At 45.3% G+C, this 24,726-nt stretch overlaps 2 protein-coding genes across 9 annotated transcripts in view; one reads left to right on the top strand and one right to left on the bottom strand.

Moving 5' to 3' along the window:
- Positions 1-5,121, bottom strand: part of PRPF40A (pre-mRNA processing factor 40A) — a 54,809-nt gene extending 49,688 nt beyond the window's left edge. Inside the window, exons 1-2 of one of the 5 annotated variants that reach the window (XM_089916819.1) lie at positions 4,548-5,121; positions 3,274-3,405 (exon numbers count right to left, since the gene is read on the bottom strand). In XM_089916819.1, the coding sequence (XP_089772945.1) occupies positions 3,274-3,405; positions 4,548-4,949 (534 nt within the window). In that variant the 5' untranslated portion in view covers positions 4,950-5,121. The remainder of the gene's footprint in view (positions 1-3,273; positions 3,406-4,547) is intronic. The other 4 variants (XM_022569731.3, XM_022569732.3, XM_022569735.3 and 1 more) reach the window with 4 other exon arrangements.
- A 241-nt stretch (positions 5,122-5,362) lies between these two features.
- The window catches only part of ARL6IP6 (ARF like GTPase 6 interacting protein 6), a 47,032-nt gene continuing 27,668 nt past the window's right edge, over positions 5,363-24,726 (top strand). Inside the window, exons 1-2 of one of the 4 annotated variants that reach the window (XM_089916820.1) lie at positions 5,363-6,342; positions 7,853-7,906. In XM_089916820.1, coding sequence (XP_089772946.1) covers positions 5,943-6,342; positions 7,853-7,906 — 454 coding nt within the window. In that variant the 5' untranslated portion in view covers positions 5,363-5,942. The remainder of the gene's footprint in view (positions 6,343-7,852; positions 7,907-24,726) is intronic. The other 3 variants (XM_022569737.3, XM_022569739.3, XM_022569738.3) reach the window with 3 other exon arrangements.

Genomic DNA, 24,726 nt, shown 5'->3' with positions numbered 1-24,726 from the left:
AACATGAAAATCCGACTTATTTTTAAAGAGGAATTATTCATTTATCAGTTTATTGAACAAAGGCAACAAGAAAAAAATACTGAATAATTAGAATTAGGGGGGCATTACTAAAAGAATTTCCTATTTTTACTTGCATATCAACCCATAAAATCTTATACATATCACCTATCCTTATCAAATGATCTAAATTGAATCATAGGTTGTTAGAGCTGAAAGGGACCTTAATTCTTTTACTCTACTCTTCTCATTAAAAGAAGAAGAAAATTAAGAATTAAAGAAAGAAGACAAAGTCAGGCAGGAAGACTCTTGGGCTTAAGTGAAGGCCAAATCGCCTGTGATAAGGGTGGTTTATGTTGTAGAAAAGACAACAAAAGAATAAGACGTGAAAATATTTTAAAGCAAAACATTATTTACAATACACATAGAGAAAGAAGACAGCTTCATACATAATTATATCTTAATACAAATCTCTACTGCCACCAAGCAGGAAAATTATTTTATCATTAACATTTATAAACTTGTAAGGTCCCTTCCAACTGTAAGATCCTATAACTCTAAAAGTAGAAGCACAACTCTCCCATCTGAAGTTAATGTACAATAAGAAAGGCAAGTTTAACCTACAGGATAAACTTGAAAGAATATTATTAAGACCTATTTGATAATTTCCAAATATCTATTACTACTAATAGATTCATCCTAAATTCTAAAAAGGCATTCTAGGTTATCTCCTGAACTAAAACAAAACAGGCTACTCCTCTAATCTAAATCATTTGCTGCATTTCAAAAAGTACAAACTCTGGCTTCTGTAGACTGTTATGTCCAGTCTGCATATTATTTTACAAACAAGTTTTAAAATTTCATGTCATGTTCAGTAACATCCCAAAGACCACAATCACTTAGCAAGTAAGACTGCCACCAATTTTAGTCCTCAGCTGGTCCCAGAATGAGATCTTAATGTGAACTAGGCAATATACATGAAGGTTCCATAACCTTCAACTGCAAAGTCTGAAGAATCTGTGAATTAACTTTTTAAAATTTGATGACAGAACCCTACCAACTTTGTGTCACTGCAGTGAGCTTATATAGGCACCCCGCTTCTTCTCATTATCTTCTGACCACTTACTGCTCACTTATACTTCTGAGGGCGGGTAGACAGAAGACATGATGCAGAAAAAAGGATCAAGTTTGAGAATTATCAACTTTTATTTTAAGGTAGTTGTTTATAGGGCTTTAAATTAGATTTCTGATTACGTGACTGTTTATATTATCCATGCCCTCCCACTGTTATCAAAGCTAAAACAAGAATTTGTTTTACCAAGACTTGGGCCCCATATTTATTAGATATCAAGAGGAAAAAAAGGAATAATCTAAGGGAAAAAAAAATGGGGATTCTCTTGAGTTCCTCAGAGCTGGGTTCTTAAGTCATTCAATCGTTATCCTAACAGGAGCCAACAGAGAGAGACTTTTAAACATCTAAACAGTCAGGTACGCTTAAAGGCACATGGCATATACTGGTCTAGGAAAGAAGCAGAAGAAAACCACAAGGTAAAATTCAGAGTATTTGAATGGATGTGTACCAAGTAGCAAATAACCTTACTAGGAAGATGGTCACTACAGAGCTAAAGAGAAAGGGCCATAAAGCAAACTGTGACCAGCTTATGTCAATGAGATACATGAGTACTTAAAAAATAAAATCTGCATTTTACTCAAAATGACTAGCTGGTATCTTGGTTTTGGTAGTGCAACAGCACCAATACAGCAAGGGCAAGCAGGTCAATCCCTTGCAAAACTTACCTTGATTGGCCCAATGGAAACAGAAGGCCCCAGAAAAGAGAGAAGCATCTGGCAGTAGCAAATTGTTTTATTTTATCTTTCTGTGGAAAGAAACTAATTTTAAATAAGAACCAGAGCATTTAAAGAATAAATATTTTTTAAAGCTCATTATCTAGTTAGAGCAGCTCTACTGAGAAAACAAGAAGAGCTCCTTGCTGCTTAGAGATGGAAAGAAACAGAAGAGGAATCAGAGTTGTTTCTCCATCACCTAGGGAGTTTTAAAACTTGTGTTATCCTAGAGTAACAGAATAAATAGTTCTTTTATTTAAAGAACTCCTACAGGCAGAATATTTTGGGCCTGGTGCCTCTGAATAAAGCTTTTTATACAAAATTAAGGGCTATACTCTTAAATACCTTAAATAAAAAAGAAGAAAACCACTTGACATTAAGCCCTTCTATTCTTAAGAAAAAACAAAACAAAAACACACACACAGAGCGAGCTCCTTTCTCCACTACAATTTCACCAATAATTCAAACCATCAAGGCTTAAATGATTATCAAAGCAAATGATGCCCCCAACTGGCAGAAAGATCATACCTAATTGACTGGCTTTCCAAAATATTTTGTTAGCCTAAATACTTGATGATTTATTGAAACACTAAATGGAAAGAACCCAGCCACCAAAGGATATGTGTATTATAGAACCTAACAGGGGGCATAAAATTATTTACGGTAACTGAACCTGTTACCTTTCTTGGATGCTTTTCTAGGAATTAAGTTCTATTGAACTCATTGAGTCAGCATTAAAACCTTTTGGTCCAAATCACTCCCACAAAATGTTTACAATTTATGCTGGAGATGGAAGGGACAGCTCAAAAGCAGAAGTGCAGAAGCAAAAATCATTAAAAAAAAACAAAAAAACAAAATAGTATAAGTGGAAAATAAACTACCTATTTGGCACCGTCCTATGAAGAACCAAATCAGAGTAGAACCTTCCCACCTCCTCCACCCCCAATGCGTGCACGCACGCGCACACGCGCGCGCGCACACACACACACACACCAGGAAGCTTTTTCAGGAATAAAATTAATCCTAAGCCAAAGGCCTAAACAACTGCTGTTTTAGATTCTATGCATGTACAAGGTCCACCAACAAAAATTATATTGACATAGCATATTTACTTCAATTGACATACTTGGGGGGAAAGTCATTAAACTAAAAAGCCTACATGTACTTTGCCAGTTTTAAATTTAAAAAAACAAACCAAAACAAAAACAACTCAATTTTGTTGCTGTAGAAAGTAAATCTCTTATACAGATTTTTCATTACACTCAAAATTTGGTTACTGTCATGATTATACAACATTTCACTTAAAAACATTATTCTGGCATAAACTGAAACTTAAACAGCTGTAAGTATTGACCCAGATTTTGAAATTCTTTGACACAAGAATACCATGGGCAAAAGTAAACAAAGAAATACAAAACAAAACATTCTTACTTGTCCCATTGGTGGTCCTCCCATTGGGGGCATCATTTGCGGCATCATTCCATGAGGTACAGGAGGCATATTCGCTCTCTGACCCATAGGATGCATTCCCATTGGGGCATAATGCATGCCAGGGTGCCCCATCTGAAAAAGAGGGACAATTTAAAAATTAGTAAGTACCAATAAATGCTTCTCAAAAATCTGATTTCTACAAATCAGTTATATGCACGACATAGTATCTGGCTAATGTGTGATTCAATTACTGAGTTAGTTTATACTTTCTTGTCTTAAATAAAATGTACAACACCAGTATTTATGAGCTTGCACCTGACCAAATTTCAGAACAAAATGGAAAAAATTAAAATCATCACTGGACACCTAATTCGTAGTTGTTGTTGTTGTTTTTAAGCATGCTGATTTAATCAGTTACCAACTGGCTTGCTAAACTGGGAGAAAATGCATGTGAAGGCCAACTTAACTGTTATGGTGAAAACCACAACTTTGTCCTACTTCACACAGATATCAGCTAGTCAACTATTTTTATTTTATAACTTCATTTATTCTTAAATTTATTTCTAAGATGATTTTAAGCTTTAAAACGCTGAATTTACCCAATTAACTCAGATGAGGGCTGGTCTTACACAAAACAAACAGTATTGGATACCCGGGGACACTTCCCTCCTAACAAGCAAACATATTATTTCCTAAGAGAATCTCTAACACAGCTAAAATTACTCCTGCAAAAAACAAAACAAAAAACCCAAAGAATGAGGTCTGTCACTCACGGACACTAAATGCAAACAACTAATTCATCCATCTTAACGCGCTTTTATAAGACAACTACTTTCTTTACTTCTGTGTCCATTGTTACAGGTCTTAAAAGCAGGAAATTATCTCCTGCCAATTCTCCCAGCTGTCCCCCCGCTGCAGACAACACTACTACTCGTGAAGAAATTCTGGCAGCCTCTATTAAAGTCTACCGAATCAAGTCTCCGCCTTCCCCCCGCCTGCTTAATCGGGCCTACCTCTCCAAAACGCTCACCCCGCCTAGGGCCCAGCACCTCTACCGCGTATCTGCCTAGGCCAAACCCACTGGGAACTTCCACGGTCCCACTTCCTTTCCTTTGTGCATCCCCGCCCTCCCATTTCTCTCCCTCGGAACATATCCCACCATCTCGAGCTCTTCCTTCGTCCACTCTCATCTTCTCCTCCTTCTGGAGAAAGCTTCCTGTCTCTGACTCCGTTTTTCATTGTGCCGCTTTCCCCCTGCCCCACCGATCCCTTACCGAGGGCCGTCTCCTCAGGAAGCCGTCAGCAGAGACCCAAGAGCTGGAGCAGAGGCTTGAGCCGGACAATCTCCGCTCCCCGTCCCCGGGACCCCGCGAGGGAGGATGGCTCTCCATTTCACTCACCATGAGGCCTCCACGCTCGGCTCCCGTCCCCGGCCTCATCGTCGGACTCAGACTGCTCCGGCGGCGGCCACTGCCGCTACACATACCAACAAGAAGCGACCTGAGTGGCTGGCGCCCACTGGGGCTAAAGGTTAAAGGCTGCCCTGCGCTACGGGGCGGGATCAGCGGGGCCAATAAGCTGACAGGCTTCCCCGCTGTCCAATCAGACTGCGCTGCCGACACGCAGCTCTTCGGCGATTCGCCCCCAGCCTCAGCCTCACTCGGCGTCGCCTGCATGGAGGGGGGAATAGGGGGACGGAGGAAGTTTCTGCGCCGACTCCTCTGCCGGGAAAACTCCACCAACTTCCCCCGGGGAAGGGAAGACAACTGTATCCCAGCTTCCCGAGCTTAGACAGCCTCACCCCGTAGGGGGTGGGGCAGTGGGGGCCTGCCACCTTCACCCCCCGCCCGAGTCACGTACGCCCCGCAAACCTGAGGCCGCCGGGGGTGGGGTAGGGTGGGGTGGGGGTGGAGGAAGCAGCTTCTAGCGTTAGCGGTGGCAGGGGCTGGATGCGCGCGCGCGGGGCTCGAGGTGGAGGGAGGGGGCGGGGAAGGCGAGAGGAGGGGTCGTGAGGAGCGGGTTCGAGCTCAGTACGCACCAGCTGGCGAGCGCGCGCCGGGGTGGGGGGAGGAGGCGTGCCGAGCGGTGTAGAGGGAAGTTGTGGTAGGGGCGGGGAGAACAATGCGACAGGGAAGGAGGAAAGGGCAGTTAAGGGAGGCGAGGGCGTGGCGAGCTGAGCTGCCGTTAATGAGGGAAGCCGGGGCTAGTGCAGGCGTAGAGGGGAAGAAGGGAGAAAGCAAATAGGTTCGGGAATGTGTATTAGAGGGGCATGGGCGGGCGCTAGGACCGAGCGTCGGGGAGGTGCGGCTTTGGGGCTGCCGGGCTTGCATGGAGGTGACGCGGCGGTGGCGGAGATTGCTGGCCCGGACTAAGCACTGCAGGGAGAGGACACTCGGCTGCCTTGGGCCTCGGCTTGTCTCTCCCCGCGCACTTCACTGCGCTCCTTCCTTCGTACTACTTGAGGGTCATGCTCTGGTCCGGGGGCGCCCAGCCTTTTCTCGGGCCCCACGGCACTTTCCTCGCCCAGCCACGCACCCTTGTGCACCCCTGCGCGCCGGGGCCAGGTGGTGGAGGCCGTGGAGGGCCTGGCCGTTGATTGGCTGCTGCGACCGCGGGGCGGGGCAGGTGGGCGACGCCTGACCTCTGCGGACCTGATTGTCTTTCCCGCCATGTCGTTCGTGGAGAGTGGGAGGCGACCAGCCCCTTCTCGCCGCCGTCTAGGCACTGCTGTCCCGTTTGCTCAACCGGCGTTTTCCGCTTTCACTCAGGGAGACAGCTGGGGTGAGGGTGAAGTCGACGAGGAGGAGGGATGCAACCGAGTGGCCCGTGACCTGCGGGCGGAGTTCTCGGCCGGGGCGTCATCGGAACCTAGAAAGGACTCGCTACTCCGGCCAGATGGGCACGGGTCTCCCGCCCTGCCCGATAAACGCAATGGTATTTTCTCGGCGGATGCGGGCGGCAGAGCCCAAGCCCGGCGCTGGCCGGTCCAGGTCCTCTCAGTTCTCTGTTCGCTGCTGTTTGCCATCCTCCTCGCCTTCCTTCTCGCTGTCACCTACCTGATCGTAAAAGGTACGGAATGAAGCCCGGGCCTTGAAAGTGTGTCCAGAGTTTACTTTAGTTGAGCCTGGACGTGGCTCTCCCCTTCGTCGCCCTCGCTCCATCAAAGGCCGGCAAGCTGGTAGCCGCTTTCATCCAGAGTCCTCGTCCGCACCTTTCTTTGATCTTCTCCCTTGTCTTCTCGTTTCTTAAAGGTAGAGGACCTTGGTCCGTGATCAGGAGACCCATTTTAAGAAAGGGTCTTGATAAGTGGGTAGTCTTGAAGAAAAAATATCTTAAAGTCGGTGAACACTTGCGGTAAAATATTGGCAAAATCAAGCAAGATGCATAACAACCGTCATTAAAGGAAGACGGTGCAAAGTGTAATTATTAAGCTATACATGTTCAAAGAGTTTAATCAACAACTGGTTAAAGATGTACAATCCACTGATTCTTCCGTACACGTTGAATTGCTGAAGGACAAGGATTTCCATCCCACAACCCAAATTTATACTTGCATAGGTAAAATAGACACTCTTGGGTTTTGAATTAGGTTTGCAACCCAGTGTAGTGGTGAAGTTCTGTTGCAGGAGCAAGATAGTAGGTTCTTTCTCTGATTAATGGTGTTATTTTCCATGTCTTAAGTTGAAATATTGGCCAGGTTGGAATAGAAAGAGATGTGCCTTGAAAGGTTTTCCAAAGCTTATACAGATGTGTTATGTGGTTGGATATTTTATGTTGCAGTGGAAAGAGTCAGACGTCAGTTTAAATTTCAGTTCTCAGTGGTGTGTGACTTTGGTTAAGTTACTGAAAAAGAAGAATTAAAACAAGAAAAAATAGTTTGTTGTATGAAAAGCACCCAACACATTGCCACTCAAGTATTTTATTTCACTAAGTAGAATTCAATCTATTTAATTCCAGTTTTTACTTCTCCTCATTGCTTCCAAGCCCCTAGTGGGGTGTAGATGGCATCTAACACTTTACCATGCTTGATTTTCATGCACAAGACAGATTGGCAAGTTAATATGAGAGTTTTACCTCTTCATACAATGATACTGGGTGTAAATTGTCAATGTTAAATATTTGGGTGCCAATGTTTCATTCCTCTTATCACTTCCCTCCCCCATTTTTTCAAAGCAGCTCAGAGTTTTGTCTTGTAGGTAGTTTAATTCTTTTGCTATGAGAGATTGCCTTTGTTCATAAAGTCACAAAACCTGATAAGTTGAAGTACATTGCAGAACACATTGAGCTGTGCTTATTTTGGAGGATGGAGAAAGGAGCTGAACTCAAAACCTAGTAATTCGCATTACATAAAATGTCTAGGGAATAAAAATTCCCATTTTATATACATGGCAGTTGACTCATAAAGACATCTTATTTGCTTACTGAAGGTCACTTAGCTAGTAAATGGAATCAGAATTTGAACCCAGTTGTTTCGGGCTCCAGAGTGCTTTCCACAGCTCCACAATGTCTTTCTGGCCTTTGAGCTACTTTTCAAATTATAAAATTGTTTTTTTTACCCAAGCCCTTTTTGTACTTACAGAGTTACATGCTGAAAATTTGAAGAATGAAGATGATGTACACACTGGACTGTTAGGTATGGACTTTATTGTCACTTAATTTGATTTTTGAGCTCACTTTTGTTTTTCTAGATTATGCTTAAACTATACAGAATTTTGGTTAAATACTTAATATATTCCCTGTGCAGTTTGGTTTTACTCTTTTTCACTTGCATTTGTGTGTGGTAACTTTTATTAGATTTTCTTTTTACATGTGTATGGGGGTATCTCCCTGTGTATATGTATGTATACCAGACATACTAGGAATACATTTTGAATACAACTGTATGTAACAAAGACTCAGAGAATACTTAACGTTTCTTAGTTACCTTTTGGAAAAGTCTCTACACTTCTTCCCAGGAATTAAAAACAAACAAAAAAACCTTACCTCACAAACTTAACAAAGATAACATCTTAAGCAGACCTCATGAGAAGTTTAAGTTCAGATCCCCTTATAAGCAACTTGGTTTTTCAAAAAATATGAAAAGCATTGGGCATACTTACACAGGTTAATCATGACTAGGAAAGAGTCAACCTGAGTTTCTAGAGTGTGTCTGTAGAATGCTGCAGTTTGCAGGTTTGTAGTGAAAAATTCAGTTGTCATTTATCTTTATTTCTCTCTGCGCCAAAATGATTATGAAGACTTCAGAACTTGACCTGTCTGGCATGTTTTGCTCCTGTTTGCTGTAATTTCTTTGGCTGACCACTCTGAATTGGGGTGGGGCGGGTGGGAAATGGTTGCCATCCTAGGCCGCATGTTGCTCCCTCCTCCAATCTTAGCTAACCTATTTAAACTGCCTCCTCAAGGCTAAGGTCCTCGTGGTGATACAAGGTATAGTTCACCTGATTTTGCAGAAGGGGAACGTTTATCTTCAAATTACAAACAACGTAGTTTGCTTGTCCCATGAAAACTTGTCTATGCTTGTCTCAACTTCTTGCATGAGAAAACTGTAAGGAAGGACACCAAGAAACGGAGGAGAGCTTAAGCAAGCTTTATTTGGGAACGCTCCCAGGCGAGGTTCACTGGTCCCAGAGAAAGGGGCCAGGAAGTCGCACCCGGGTGCAGGCACGAACGAAATTTATAGGGGTGGACGCAGGGGAGGTGCTTGCTGTGTGAAGCAGCCCCTGTTTTGGTAATCTCTCGGGTGTTGTGGCAGTGTCGGGTGCCGGTTGCATCAGCCTTAGAGCCTTTGGTTCCGCCCCTCGGGGAGCGGGAAATAGGGGAGTAGGAAAGCCGTAGAGCCATTGGTTTCGCCCCTCGGGGAGCGCGAAAGCCGGGGCCAAGTGGAAAGTCCCGGGTCTGTTTCCTGGGCAGGTGGAAAGTCCCGGGCTGATGCCACTTGTGGGTCGGCTGCATCAACCACCTTGGTGGGGGTTCCGTCTGGCTCCCTGGTCCCTTCCCCGGACCTGCTGGCCTTACATCCCGACTTCTTTGGTGTAATGGGGCGACGTTTGTTCTCTGGCTACTTCCTGCTGTATGGGGGCGCCGGAGGGGAGTCGGGCGGCCAACAGTCCGGAGATTAGGGGAGGGCGGCAGCGGGGGGTTCTGTGGGTAGTAAGGTATATGGGTGGAGTAGCATCTGATTCACCGCCGCCCGAGATACTTCTTGTATGCGATTGCGGAGAAACCTGAGGAAACAGGGGACAAGCATGAATAGGATGCAGGTAAGGATTAAGGGGCCTAGGATTGGTGTCAGCCAGGACCGCCACCAGTCTGGGATGGGGGAGGTGGATTGTCGCTGCCTGCGTTGGAGTTCTTCTTTTAAGCGTCGGAGAGCATCCACATTGTCCTCAACGACCCCTATCTCGTTGATATAGTAGCAGCATTCTTCTTGTAGGAAGAGGCAGGTACCTCCTTTGTCGGCTGTCAGAAGGTCCAGGGCGCGTCGGTTTTGGAAGGCAACTCGGGCTACTGAGGCGATCTGGCGCTGGAGGGAGGTGATGGAGGCGGCAGAGGCCTCAATGGCTAGCTGGAGTTTCTGTTCTAGGTTGCGGGATGTTGAGACACTGTGTGTCAGGGCTCCTCCCCCGATGCCTGCAGCAACGAGGGAGGAGGCGAGGGAAATGCCTGCTACCATAGGGAGAAAGATGGCCCTTTTCTGTCGGCCGAAGAGTTGTGTGGTAAGTGAGAGAAATTCGGCTTCGCCATATAATGTGAGCTGTGGAACAAGGGTGACGGGGATACATGGAAAGGGGGAGGAAGAGTTGATCTCTTTTGTAAGGGAGCCATTACACCAAAAGAACAGACCTGGTGGGGCCCCCATTGGCGTAGTTACAGGGAGGGATGAGTTGCAAGGGAGTGCATCATTAGTTAAGTTTGGTCGGCTGCCATAGCAAATTGTGAGGTTCTTTTTTTCTAAATCAAGGAATATGGGGACTCTTAAAGGGGGAAAAGGTAAGTTCTGGGAGGAATTAAGGAGGGTAGAGGTGAAGGGCTGGTCGAGTGGGACAGCAGTTAATGGTGGTCGGCCAAGTGAGGCACATAGAAAGCAGTCAGAGATGTTGCCTATTCCGGTGTGATTAAGCATTTGCACCCCTTGGCAGATGAGGGCCAACCAAGAAAAAGGGTCTGTCTTATGGTCAGGGTGGGGTAATTGGCGTTCTAGGGCCTGTTCCGTCTCCTGGACCATGGTGGCCTGTTCGCTCAAGTGCTGGATAATTTCAGGGATCACTCTGACGTATGAGCGGAAGACCCTGATAGAGCCCACAGGGTAGGCATCAGTTGCCCACCGGTAGAGTTTTCCTTGTACCCCTTTTACCCATCTTGTGTCCCAGGGATCTTTGATGTTGATGAATAATTGACCCTTGCCATTTGTGGTGAGCAGGTGGGATTGTCGGAGCGAGCTCCTGGTATCTAGTTTTGCCACATGGATGTTACATGAGTGATAGGGGCACCCCCCATAGGTTTCATCCCACCATTGACAGTAGTCTCTGGTCTGATCGTAAGTGAAGCAGACAGCGGGGGTGGACCGACCCAGGGGAACACCTTCTGTGTTAGAGATGGGGATCTGGACTGTCACCAGGGCCTGGCACCCATCTGGTTGGCAGTCCCCTGTGCCCAAGACTCGAGCGTGGGTCCGACCTTTAGCTTGCCATGTCCCATGGACATGGAAGCGCCATAGGGACATCTGGTGAGTCCTGGGTGGCAGGAGGAGCAGCAGGAGGAGAGACAGGGTGACGGACAAGCCGTAGTCTCGTGGGACCCAGCGGTTGGGCCATCCAAGTCTCTGGAGTTGGGGCCATTTTAAGGCGGGAGACATGGTACCAGGAGGGGTGTCCCAAGAGTTTGGCTGCCGTAAGAGTGGTGAGGATCACCGTATGGGGGCCTGTCCACCGTGGCTTGAGAGATTGGGGGTGTAATTCTTTGAGGAGGATGCTATTGCCAGGTTGTAGAGGGAGAGGGGAAGTTTCAGAGGCAGTGACCGTCGGCAGGTTGCGGTCAGCGTGTTCACGGAGAAGGTGGCGGAGCAGAGACAGGTAGGGGAAGTAGGAAGCTAGGGGTGGGTTTTGGGTTGGTAGGTTATGGAGGAGAAAAGGGCGGCCATAGAGCAGTTCGAATGGACTGAGACCAGTAGGGGTCCGAGGTGAGGCTCAGATTCGGGTAAGGGCAAGAGGGAGCAAATCGGGCCACGAGATACGGACCTCAAGGGACAGCTTGGTGAGGTGGTCCTTCAAGATCCCGTTGGCACATTCAACCTTACCAGATGACTGGGGGTGGTAAGGGATATGGGTCTCCAGGTGATCTGAAGAGCCTCGGATACCTGCTGAACCACCTGAGAGACGAAGGTGGGTCCGTTGTCTGACTGGATGGAGATAGGCAGGCCAAACCGGGGGACGATATGTTGGAGAAGAATGGTGGCGACCGTATCTGCCGTTTCTCGGGCCGTTGGGAAGGCCTCGATCCAACCTGAAAAGGTGTCAACGAGAGTGAGCAAATATCGGAAGCGTTTACAGCGGGGCATATGGGTGAAGTCAATCTGCCAGTCCTTGCCAGGTTGGTGTCCGCGCATCTGGTGAGTAGGAATTTGGGGCAGTAGGCCTCCTTGTGGAGAGACAGACGCACAAGTCTGGCAAGCCGCGTGAGTTTTTGAGATGGCATCTCTGAGTCCAGGCATATAAAAGAGGGGATCTAGGAAACGGAACATCGCCTTTGGGCCAATGTGTAGGGACTTGTGGATATCTTATAGGAAGCTGGCCGCTTGAGCTGAAGGGAGGGCAACTTTGTTGTCCATAAAAATCCATCCTTTGTTGTCCTTGTGGACCCCTTTGGATAGTAGTGCTGTCTCTTCGTGGGGGTCATATGCGGGTCGGATTGAGGTGGTGAGGAACAAGATCGGAGCTGGAGGGGCCGCTTTGGTGAGCTCGCGGGCCACGGAGTCGGCCTTTGAGAGAGAGAGAGAGAGAGAGAGAGAGAGAGAGACTTATGGCCGAGGAGGTCGGCCAGTCGGTGAGAGGAAAATACAGTCAGCGGGTGGGCCAGGGTCAGTTTGAGTGTTTGTTTGGTCAGCTCAGCTGCTGATGCCAAAACTTGGAGGCGTGGTTGCCATCCCCAAATGGTTGGGTCAAGTTATTTGGAGAGGTAGGCCACGGGGCGATGGGAAGGCCCTACGGGTTGGGCAAGGAGTCCAGTAGCTATTTCGACCCATTCATCTACAAAGAGGTGGAAAGGACGGTCTGGGTTAGGCAGAGACAGGGGAGGGGAGGATATCAGGGTGTCTCTGAGGGTGAGAAAGGCCCGTCGAACAGTGGAGGGAGAGGTAAGGGGTCCTTGGGGGGTTTCTTTAGCAGTTAAATATAGGGGTTTAGCAAGAAGAGCAAAGTTAGGGATCCAATGTTGGAAAAATCCTATTAGGCCCAGAAAGGAGAGAATCTGGTCAGCTGTCTCTGGAGGTTGGAGGTTGGGGATGGCCTGGGTGCGGTCGGCTGTCAGGCTCTTTGTTGTGGGGGTAAGGTGGATTCCCAGGTAGGTTACTGAGGGTGTAGACAGTTGGGCCTTGGCTGGAGAGACCCGATAGCCGCGAGAGCCGAGATAATTGAGGAGGTCAGCAGTATGCTGTTCTGAGAGGCTGAGAGATGGGCTACAGAGGAGGAGGTCATCCACGTATTGGAGGACTATACTGGGGGTGAGAGGGCAGGAAGCGAGGTCCCGTGCCAGAGCCTGGCCAAAGAGGTGGGGGCTGTCGCGGAAGCCCTGGGGAAGAACCGTCCAGGTGAGCTGGCGGGAAGCCTGGGTATCCGGATCTGTCCAGGTGAAAGCAAAAAGGAAATAGGAATCAGGGTGTAGGGGGATTGAAAAGAAGGCGTCTTTGAGATCTAGGACCGTAAAATGAGTGGTGCATGGGGAAATATGGGAGAGCAAAGTGTATGGGTTTGGCATGACTGGGTGGAGGGGAATTATCACCTCATTGATCAGTCGGAGGTCCTAGACCAGGCGGTAATCTCCTGAGGCCTTGTGGATAGGCAGGATGGGGGTGTTGCAGGGAGAGTCCATGGGGACGAGGAGCCCCTGATCTAAGAGTCTGGTGATAATAGGTCGCAAGCCCCTTAGATGAGTCTCAGAAATGGGGAATTGGGGCCTGGATGGAAACTTGGAGGGGTCTTTAAGACGGATTAGGACAGGGGGGTGGTGGGTCGCTATTATGCGTTTTGAAGTATCCCAGATCTGGGGGTCTGTCAGGTTGGGGAGGATGGGAGAAGAGAGAGAGGAGGGAGAGAGTTCCGCTGCCAGACCGAGGAGGGGGAGCAGGAGTTGAGAGGAGGGGGCCTTAGGGTCAAGTCTGGCAAGTTGGAGAGAGGCCCCTAATTGGAAGGGAACATCATGACCTAGCAGAGGAACCGGGCAGGACGGTATGACTAAGAAAGAATGAGTAAAAGGGAGCCTCTCGATGTAACATGAAAGGGGGACGGTCTGGAAGGGGAAGGATGGCTTACCGTCGATGCCCATAACCGAGACCTGGGAAGGAAAAACTGGCCCGGAATATGTAGGCAAGACCGAATAGGTAGCCCCCGTGTCCACCAGGAATGAGGTGAACTTACCCGCTACCTGTAGCGTTACTCTGGGCTCGGCGAGGGTGTTGGGGGTCTTCGAGTCCGGGTGTTGTCAGTCGTCAGCCAATCCCAGGAGATCGAGAGGTAGGGCCGTTGGGTCGGTTCGCCCTCCGCGTTGAGGCGCTGAGGGAGGGCCAGCCGTAGGGCAGTCACTCTTCCAATGGCCTGTTAGCCCGCAGCCAGGGCAGGGCTTGGAAGGAGGCCGGGGATTGGGACATTGGCGAGCCCAGTGTCCCTCTTTTCCACACTTAAATCAGGCCCCTGGTGGGGTTGCCTTTGGCGGATCCCGTGGATGTTGTCCATGGGAGATGGCCGGCCACAGGGCGGCTACGAGGGCTTGGGTCTGGAGGGCCACCTTTTGGTGCATCCGAACCTGTCGGCTGGATTCTGCCAAATCCTCACGAGCATTATAGACTTTAAAGGCCATTTTTACCAGGTCTCGGATGGGAGTCTGGGGGCCGTCTTCTGCCCGCTTAAGTTTTTTTCTGATATCAGGGGCTGATTGGGTGATAAAGTGGGTGGCCAAGACCGTTGCGCCTGCGGGGGTGTCAGGGTCCAAGCGGGTGTAGAGAGTTAGGGCCTCTGTAAGGCGGTTGAGGAAGATGGCTGGATTTTTATTGGGCTCTTGGGTTATATCTTTTAGTTTTTCGAAGTTGACAATCTTGTGGGAGGCAGCCTGCATACCAGCCAAGAGGCATTGGATCATTAGATTGCGTTTGCGGCGACCGTCTTGGCCGTCCTGACAACTCCAGCCCGGATCGGTGCCAGGAACGGCAGTGGCTCCGACGGGCATAGGTTATCAGTGAGGTGGACCTGATCTGCGTGGTTTCGGGCAGCAGTTTGAATTCTTTCCCTCTCGTCGGGGGTCAGAGTAGAAGATAGGATCACAAAGATGTCGTGCCAGGTTAGATCGTAAACTTGAGAGAGGTAGCGAAATTCTTTGAGGTAGCGGGAAGAGTCGGCAGAAAAAGGAGCGTAATCGCTTTTATATTTGAGAGAGATCTTGGAGGGAAAAGGGAACATGAACTCTAACTAATCCTTCCGCTCCGGCCACCTCTCTTATGGGACAGAGAAGGTTTGGGTCCTGGGAGTCGTAGTGGTGAGAGCGGGTGTGTGAGCTCACTGGCGAGGAGAGTGGTGATGGGAGAGCGACGGAGGGAGAGGAAGCGGGGGAAGTCGGGGCTAAGGGGGAGGTTGCCTGGTGCGGGGGAGCGGTGGCGGGCGCTGGAGTGAGCGGGAGGGAGAGGAGCCGGTCCAGGGTAGGGTGGGGGTTGGAGAGGAGCTCTGGAGGGGGGAGAGGTGAGAGACTCGGGTGGGTCGGCTAGTGGAGAGGGGTCATCGTCAAAGGAAATTAGGGGTTAGGATGTAGGAGATGTCTGTTTGGCAAGAAGGATCTGGGAAGTGGAACAATCGACGCAGAGGGAAGGGCGGGAGCGTAAATACCAGAAGGCCTGGACATAGGGGACCTCGGACCATTTGCCCGTCCTGCGGCAGTAGTTGTCTAAATCGCGGAGGATGTTGAGATCGAAAGTCCCTTCAAGAGGTCATTTGGACTGATTGTCTAGAGGGTACTGTGGCCAGGCCTCGGTGGAATAGAATATGAGCTGCCTGCGGCGGAGGTCTTGAGAAAAGCCGAGTTTTGTAAAGTTGGCCAGGAGACGCCCCAGGGGTGTCTTAGGATCTGGTCTAGATTCTGAGGTCCCCATGACCTCCGGTCTGTCCCCGGGTGAACAGAGAAAGAGAGAGACGTCTCTGGTCTCAATCTCTGGTCACGGCAGATCGGAGAGCAGTCAGGCGGTTGGGACGTCTCCACAACCGCCCGAGGCTCGGAGGGAGGATGGAGGACTCCCTGACGCGGCCGCGGCTAAGGACAGGGAGTCCGGTAGGTAGGGACCCCGGGGGTCGAGGGGAAAGAAGGAGGGACTTACCCCGCTTCTGCCGGATCGGGTGGGTCCCCGGTCGTCCCCTAGGGGGGGTGAGGGGTGGCCCCGCGGTAATTTGTGGGGCTGGGTACCCCTCCCGGGTTTCGGCACCAAATGTAAGGAAAGGCACCAAGAAACGGAGGAGAACTTAAGCAAGCTTTATTTGGGACCGCTCCCGGGCGAGGTTCATTGGTCCGAGAGAAAGGGGCCAGGGAAGTCGCGCCCGGGTGCAGGCACGAACGAAATTTATAGGGATGGACGCAGGGGAGATGCTTGCTGTGTGAAGCAGCCCCTTTTTTGGTAATCTCTCGGGTGTTGTGGCAATGTCGGGTGCCGGTTGCGTTGGTTCCGCCCCTCGGGGAGCGGGAAAGCCGTAGAGCCGTTGGTTCCGCCCCTCGGGGAGCGCGAAAGCCGGGGCCGAGTGGAAAGTCCCGGGTCTGTTTCCTGGGCAGGTGGAAAATCCCGGGCTGATGCCACTTGTGGGTCGGCTGCATCAACCACCTTGGTGGGGGTTCCGTCTGGCTCCCTGGGCCCTTCCCCGGACCTGCTGGCCTTCCAAAAACACGTACTTTTTAGTTACCCATTTTGTCAGTGTGTGTTGTTAAACTGTTTCATCTCTAAAAAACAACCAAGATTTTAAGGCTTTTCATAGCATTTATTGATCTGTCAACTCTTGCTGCAGTAGAAACTGAATCTTAAGAACTAGACATGAATTCTAACTTGCTATTTTATAGTTGGCAAGATTACCAAATTACAGCTGAGGAAATGCCTATAAAATTGTATCCTTACGTTTTTACAATTGATGTAAAAGTTTTCACATGAATCCAGAATCTGTAATAAACATTGTTGTTGAAGTCATCCATTCAGAAAAATCAGAATGCGGCCTTTTATCAGATGATACTGATTTTTTTTTTTTACTGTTGTATTTCATTGTATTTATTTTGTCTTGTTTACTAGGAACCTCATAGCTAAATGTAATGTTGATTGTGTATTACCTTTCTTTGATCATAGTACTGTCTATACATGTTATCTTTATATTTCAGTGACTAATGTTTAAATTTTAATGCATACACTGCCTCAATTCTTGTTTGAAAGCGGGTTGGTTTTTAGAAACAAATGTGAGCCCAGTAACTACTCTCCATGAAACAGTTTTCTTTCTAGACAGACTGATAAAAATTTTGCACACTACAAATATTTTTTATTGCAGTTTAATCCTAGTCCAAGGTTGGCATAGCTCAGTAAGAGCAGATTATAGCGGTGATTCTCATTTTGGTATGTGTAAGAATCACCAGACTTTCTTTTAAAAATCATCTCTAGACTTTGTTTCAGTCCCAGGGTAGGACCTAAGAATCCTCATTTTTTTACAAGTTCTGATAAATCACTGTTTGAGAAATACTTCTGCAGGGCCAGAATCGCAGTTTTTAAAAATGTATTCAAAAGTAGTTAAAAGTTCTTGAGAGTTGACTAAGGACTAACAGGCTAACAGGAAACAATATATAAGCCTAAATGCCTGTTAAGAAACTTAAGGACCTGAGACACTGCTATTCTTTTGTCATCCTTGTTTCTCTGAAAGAAATATTCATGGGAAGACCTGTTTATAGTTTTTCAAAAAGGGTTCGTGATGAGCATTGTATAAGTGCCTTTGGAGAGTTAATTGATCCTAATGGCTAACAGGATTCGGCTGTCACAGTGTTCATCTTCACTAGTGAGGTAGTCCAGCCAGGGAGGTGTGATTAATACTATCAGCTGATTTTGGAACTCATCTCCCCAAATCTTCCCTGGGTGGCATTAGAGTCACACTGCAGAGTTCTTAGGGCTTCCCTTTTATAATTATCCTGCAAACCATCCACTACTGTAAGCCTGTTTTTCAGGGAGATTAATAAAATAAAACTTCTGATTATTTAGTTAAAATCACATTCCACTCATTCCTCCTTGAAGTTATTTTCCGGCCAAGTGGATTGCACTAATCATATACGACATTGAGTTGTTTCTTTTTAGCACATTGGCTTTTGTATCTGTCACATTTTCCCAAATTTTATCACATTTCACACAGTCCTGTTTCCAATTTTTGCGTTTTTTTCCTAGTCAATATAAAGTATGATAAAATGACCTTTTATTTGAGGCAAACTTGAAATAAGTATATAAGAAAAATAGAAGGAATTGCCTTTAGCAGAAAGTACTTAGTCTAAGAATATTGTTATCAAGTTTAATGTAGGCCTAGTACTTTTATAAACATTGTAAATAGCGTCATACAGAAATTGTAATCAGATTTGATGGAGTTTCTTCAATGTCTAAAAAGCTTTTAAACTTGATCTTTGGTGCCTGTCATTTCTTGACACCTACTGGTTAATAGTTACCTTTAAGTCCCTTTTGTGGCTAGGAGCAGATTCCTAGCATCTTGCAGTGTCAAGGGCTATTCTTATTTTTTAGCTGCCCATTTACTGCCTGTTTTATGCCTGAGATGTTTCCAGGCTTCTACACATTTACAGAGATGACTGACATATACTGAGTTCAATCAAAGATGAAGCCAGCTCATTTAAAGAGTTGATGATTTATTACTTTTCTTCTGCAGAGTGATGAGACTTTACCATCATAATTTCATTATACAGAAAATTAGAAATATGGTAAAAATTTCCAAGAGAAAGGATGTGTTGCAAAATGACCCATTCTCTTAGAAAGGCACAAGTTGGGAGCAACTCACTCAGTTTCTTCCTTGCAGTGAAAGATGATTGAAACCATGAACTTGAGCTTTTTAGGGAATGTACGAACCTTGTAATTTGAGCCCACAGTCTATTAAGGAAATGATACAGTGCTATCTGCAGCTAGGTGGAGTAACTCTAATATTTAATTTAAAAATTTACAAATATGTTATCCTATTCTGCAGCACAGTCTTTGTAAAATTGCGTATATTGCTTACTCATATCAGTAAAAGAACCAAGGCAAAAAAGAAGAGAAAAACAAAAGCCCCAAAAGACTAGAAGGATACAACCAAAATGGGTTTTGGAATAATAGTTTTTTTTTAATCTCTTTTTAGTCTTTATAATGAATGACTGTAACTCCCAATGAGAAAAACTTTGTTTAAAAAGAAAGCGCAAGTTTATGGAAGTGTGAATAACACGTTCAACAATTAACAACACTGTTGAACTTTTACAGTATGCCAGAAACGTGTTGTTTCACCTGGTATTCCCAACTATCCTGCATCCATCAGTATGAAATATTCCCTTCTAAACCATGAGATAGTTTAGGCATGGTAGCAAGGCAGAAGCAGTACAGGTTATTAGCAAGAATTATCAGTGTGCAGCTAAATTATTAGTCATGAAATCATTGCAAATCTCCTCTTAACACGTAAAAGCAGTAATGCGAACCAGACATTAGGACCTCTAAATCTCAAGAAATTGGTTTGTTATTGTTAGTGTGATACTGCCTGGCCCAACTTTGGTGATCAGGAGGGATGTTTCTGAGGCTAACAAAGCCAGACTTTAGCTAGCATCAGAATCACCTGGAAAACTTGTTAAAACTCATTTTACTGGGCTGCACTGGGTCCAGAGTTTCTGATTGAGTAGGTATGGGGTAGAGCCCAGAAATTTGCATTCCTAATAAGTTTCTAGGTTATGCTGATGCTGCTAGTTTACAAGAACCACTGGTCTAGTAGTTCCCATCCCCCAGGCGTATCAACAACAACAAACAAACAAACAAAAACCTGAAGATTTTCTTTTTTTTGCATTTATAAAATTTCAGACCCTATCCTTATCTCCTGAATCAAAGTTAAAGTCACTTAATTGGCTGCATGCTCAGTATGCCATCAGGGTCCATTGGACCCAGTCTTCATTTTTAAATTTTCTTGAGCAGTTCTATTTGTAAGAATTGTTATTTCATGTCATTTACTTTTTCTTAGGGGACCTTCCAGAAAATAAAGAGAAAATTGAGTTATATTTTTTTCTATAGAATAAAGCATATTTGATCTTGAAATTACCATATTGGTGTATTGGCCCCTTTTATAAACCTAAGATACATTATAAGATTTTAATGACCTTATTTTCCTGTATCTGGAAACATTTTGCTATTTCATTATTTTAGGAATCATCTAATATTACTCATCAATTATTCTCAACTATGCTAAAAAGAATAACATGATGAAATCCTCCAGAGCAGAGGTCAGCAAACTGGCCCCTGGGCCAAATCTGATCTGCTACCTGTTTTTGTACATTAAGTTTTATCGTAGCATAGCCTTGCCTCTTGTTTTATATATTGACTATGGCTGCTTTCATGCTACAACGGCAGAGTTGAGTAGTTGTGAAAGAAACCTGATGGCAGGTGAAGCTGAAGATATTTTACTATCTGATTCTTTTCAGAAAACTATAGTATTCTCATCCAGTTAGTCATTCAACAGAAAGGACTTCAGGCAAAAACATGAACCAACTCCTTTTGCTAAAAGAATGTATAACAGTCTTCATCTTTTATGAATCTGTGCATGCTAATTTATTTGATACTGTTTGTAAGTGGAGAAATGCTAATGGAAGGTGACTGGAAAGGAATGGAAAAAAAATCATTGGATTGAGTATTCAAATTGTTTATAAATCTAAAAGTGAAAATGTTATACAAATTATGGAGCAAAGATGGTTGTCTTCCATGTCTTATAAGCCATGAAAGATTTTAAAAATTCCTTCAAGCATTGTGTTTTGATGATGCAAGTGCATAAAGAAAAAGCAAAACTAATAATAAGCTATAACCAATTAGAGATGTATCTGAAGTCTAAAATCAGTATTTACAGGATGGTTATGTTCCAGATACATGCATGAAGATAGTAAGCAGTTATTTGCACTTAGAGGAAATGCCCATTTATAGTGTGTTTATTTGTTTGTTTTTAAATCAGGGAAACTCAGAATAAAAATTTGGGTTTACTATATCTTATTAAAATTTCTAACAGTTTTTTTCAGGCTTTTTATTCTTTTGTAAATTGTTCATTAAATGATTAAAAATAAGGGAAAATAGATCGTGAGAAGCCTCCACGAAGCTGGCTCATGCACTTACTCCCTCTCTAGACCTTACCCCCTCTGTACAGTGGGACCTAAGCGGTTTCAGAGAACCTTCCCATTTATACAGTGCGTGGGGGGAGGGCCTTTGGGGAGACTGCCCTCACCCATGCGTCTTTCAAGGCCACCTTGGCCACCAGCTTCTTGCGGTTGGGCTTGTTTATGTACTGCTGCTTCTGGAACATCTTATCCAGCGCCTTGCACTGCACGTCGGAGGACACGTCTCTATGCAGCATGCCCCAACGAGGCTTGCTGCGGGCGGCCAGTGGCCCAGGAGAAAGTCCCGGGCTGGGCACGACGCTGGAGGATGCTGCAGAGGCCAGGGGTGCGAGGACTGCTCTTGCTAGGATCTACCTTTGGCAGGTCCTTTGTGTGTTTTGACCAACCATCCATCCATGTCAGGTTCCTCACTCTCTATCACCCGGCATCCTCCTAGCCTCAGGGTACCTGTGGTCCCAAGCAGACACCGCAGCCCCAGGTCTGCCTCAAGACCTTTCTGCTCAGCTCTAGCAGCTGCTGTCTTGTTCTTGTTCCGAAAAGAAGAATCTGGATTAGCACAGCTCAGTTTTGCTGACAAATTTTTTAATCATAAGTCACAGCTTACTGGACAGGCTGCTCTCCAGTCCAAGGCCACATCAGTTCACCTCAGCTGAGGCATAGAGCAGTGTGAGAAGCACCTGGTGGAGAACCCAGCTCTTTAGAGCAGTGAGGACTGTAGCTCTTGTTGGGCTTGTCTGCACTCGGTTCTAACCTAGGTTGTGTCTAGGACTGCTCCACGTTCACTGTCTTCTTAGCCAACAAGAATAAATGCTAGAGGACTTCCCTGGTGGTACAGTGGTTAAGAATCTGCCTGTCAATGCAGTTGGGGACAGGGGTTCGAGCCCTGGTCCAGGAAGATCCCACATGCTGTGGAGCAACTAAGCCTGTGCGCCACAACTACTGAGCCTGTGCTCTGGAGCCCGCAAACCACAACTACTGAGCCCATGCGCTGCAACTACTGAAGCCCGCACGCCCAGAGCCTGTGCTCTGCAACAAGAGAAGCCCGTGCACCGCAATGAAGAGTAGCCCCCGGTCGGCGCAACTAGAGAAAGGCCGCGTGCGGCAACGAAGACCCAACACAGCCAAATTAATTAATTAATTGATTGATTTTTTAAAAAAAAAGAATAAATGCTAGCCTCCTTAGCCATGCATTCAAGGCTGCACCCTCTTAAATGTGCCCACTTTGCTGATCGTGCCTCCCACTCTCACCCTCTTTGCCAGACTATTTACTGCAAAACCCAACATAGATATTTCCACCTCCAGGCCTTGGTCACGCTGTGCCTACCTTCCCTCCCCCACCCCTGCCATCCTTCAAAGGCCAGCTGAAGTTATTCTTCCTTTATACCAATAACAGCTACTCTTTGTTGAACATCTGCCATGAACCAGGTATTCTCCCAGATACTTTACATACATAACCTCATTTAATCCTTTCTACTTACCTTTCAAAGTAGGTATAATTATCCCCATTCTACAGGAGGCTTGGAGAAGTTAAAGTACTTACCCAAATTCATGGAGGGAGTAAATGTCAAAGTTGGAATTCCGGCCCCAGAGTCTGATGCAGAGTCTATACTTTTTCTTAAACCATGCTTAATCGTAAAGAATTTCCTGATGAGTTGTAACCCCAGTTTTCTTGCCCTTTTTTGAATAGTACTTGATGTCTATTCTGCATGACTGATTTGACATTTAACAAATGACTACTTATGATACAATTGTCTTTTTTAAAATAAATTTATTTATTTTAAAAAAATAAGGGAAAAGGTATGTTGGAACAAGATGATAGTGATAACTGTTTTTCCTAGTATACTGAAAATTACAGGCTTCAGGGGAAAATACCGGTTTAACAAGATTTGCCATGAGTTAATTGTTGCAAGGCGAGTGATCGGTATATGGGGTTTCATTGTATTCTTCTTTCTACTTTTGTGTATGTTTGAAGTTGTCCATAATAAAAAAGTTTAAAGTTTCCCATGTGAATATGATGATTTAACATGGTTGGAAACTCCAGATGTTACTTAGTTTTCAAGTTTCACCAGGTCCAGTCAGAATGTCCCCTTCTACTCTTTACCCTTTTTAGTAGGAAGGGGAGTGGAATTGCTACAAGCTGAGTGGCAGGTGGACAGGCAGTTGGGTGGGGACCTTTATCAATGTAGTTGCTGTACACCAACTGTGTGTTCAGGTGGCACTGGTAGGGGAGGAAGATCCCTTTCCTCTGCTCCTGTACTTGGAAATAATAAGTTTGAAGATCCAAGGCTGTCTAGCTTTCTGATAAAGTTGCAAAAATTTGCTTAGATAAAATTTTTAAAAGTTGTTGATTAGTTTTATGCATGAGTACGTCAAAACTTTTATTAGTAGCCAGCTGGTTATAGCTTTTACAACTCATAAAATGACCTATTTAATTTTCATTTTTAATTTTATAAGTTAGTTATGTAAGTTATAATATAGTCTCACTACAAAAAAAATTCCGACAATTAAACAAAGGTTACCACTAATCTACTTGTACACAATATACAAGTATACAATATACTTGTGTATATTTTCAGGTCTTTTTCTATATATGGTATATAGAAATATGAATATATATGATAATTTAAAATATGTGGTTTTGTCAATGTTGTAGAAAAAACAGTTGGAATCATGCATATGCTGTAGCTTTATTAAAGTATCTTGAAGTTCATTATGTATCAGTATATATAGATCTACCTCATCTTTTATTACTGCATTGTATTTCATAGTATACTACTTTGTTTAAACATTTCAAATGTCAAACTGTAAAACAGTCCTTGAAATTAGCAATGTGCTGTCACATTTCGTCCCATTGTTTATTTATGGCAGGAATACATCTTATGAAGAATGTGTAATTGATTGTTTAACATTGTTTTAATAAGAAACCTTTCCCAGTATGGGAATATGGGAGGGTTTTGTTTTTCTGTTTTTTTCTGCTTATATGTAACATGTGCTGACCACCTTCCACATCTCTGACTTCATAAAACTTCTAAAAGTCATCTCATCACTGTAAGTCTGAAACTACTAAATAACATTAAAATATTTAGAACATATCATAATCTTTCTTTGCTAGAAGCTTTTATAGAAATACACAAAGCTGCTACCATATTTTTAGAAAAGTAACTACACTTTGAAACAAAAATCATATATTTTGAAAAATGATCTCTCCAATTAGATAAGTGAATATACAACTCCAGTAAAGGGATTAGAATAGGAGTTTCCCACGTACCCTTTTTCAAAAAAAATAATTTATTTTTGGCTGCATTGGGTCTTCCTTGCTGCACGTGGGCTTTCTCTAGTTGCAGCAAGCGGGGACTACTCTTCGTTGTGGTGCGTGGGCTTCTCATTGCGGTGGCTTCTCTTGTTGCAGAACGTGGGCTATAGGTGCGTGGGCTTCAGTAGTTGTGGCTCGTGAGCTGTAGAGCACAGGCTCAATAGTTGTGGCACACGGGCTTAGTTGCTCCACAGCATGTGGGATCTTCCTGCACCAGGGCTCGAACCTGTGTCCCTGCATTGGCAGGTGGATTCTTAACCACTGCACCACCAGGGAAGTCCCTCCCACCTACCTTTATGTTTGCTTTAGGTGAAAATATTGAGTCCAAGAGGATGGAAGAGATAAATTCCCATCATATCATCAACTGATGAAAATTGAACTGTAGAGAAGAAAGAAGGATGTGTGTTTATTTAAAAGACCTATATCCTTTGACACAGCAGTTCTTTCTTCAGAAATTTGTTACAGATATCCTTGTGTAACTATAGTTAAGTACAATAATGTTACTTGCAGTATTGTTTTTAATAGTGAAAAAGTGGAATAAT

Source organism: Delphinapterus leucas, chromosome 8 (genome assembly GCF_059928025.1).
Source record: "Delphinapterus leucas isolate spDelLeu-1000000601 "Yukka" chromosome 8, BTC_Dleu_Yukka2, whole genome shotgun sequence".
Taxonomy (NCBI): domain Eukaryota; kingdom Metazoa; phylum Chordata; class Mammalia; order Artiodactyla; family Monodontidae; genus Delphinapterus; species Delphinapterus leucas.
The sequence above is the reverse complement of the archived record's forward strand: the minus strand, read 5'-3'. Positions and strand labels throughout refer to the sequence as shown.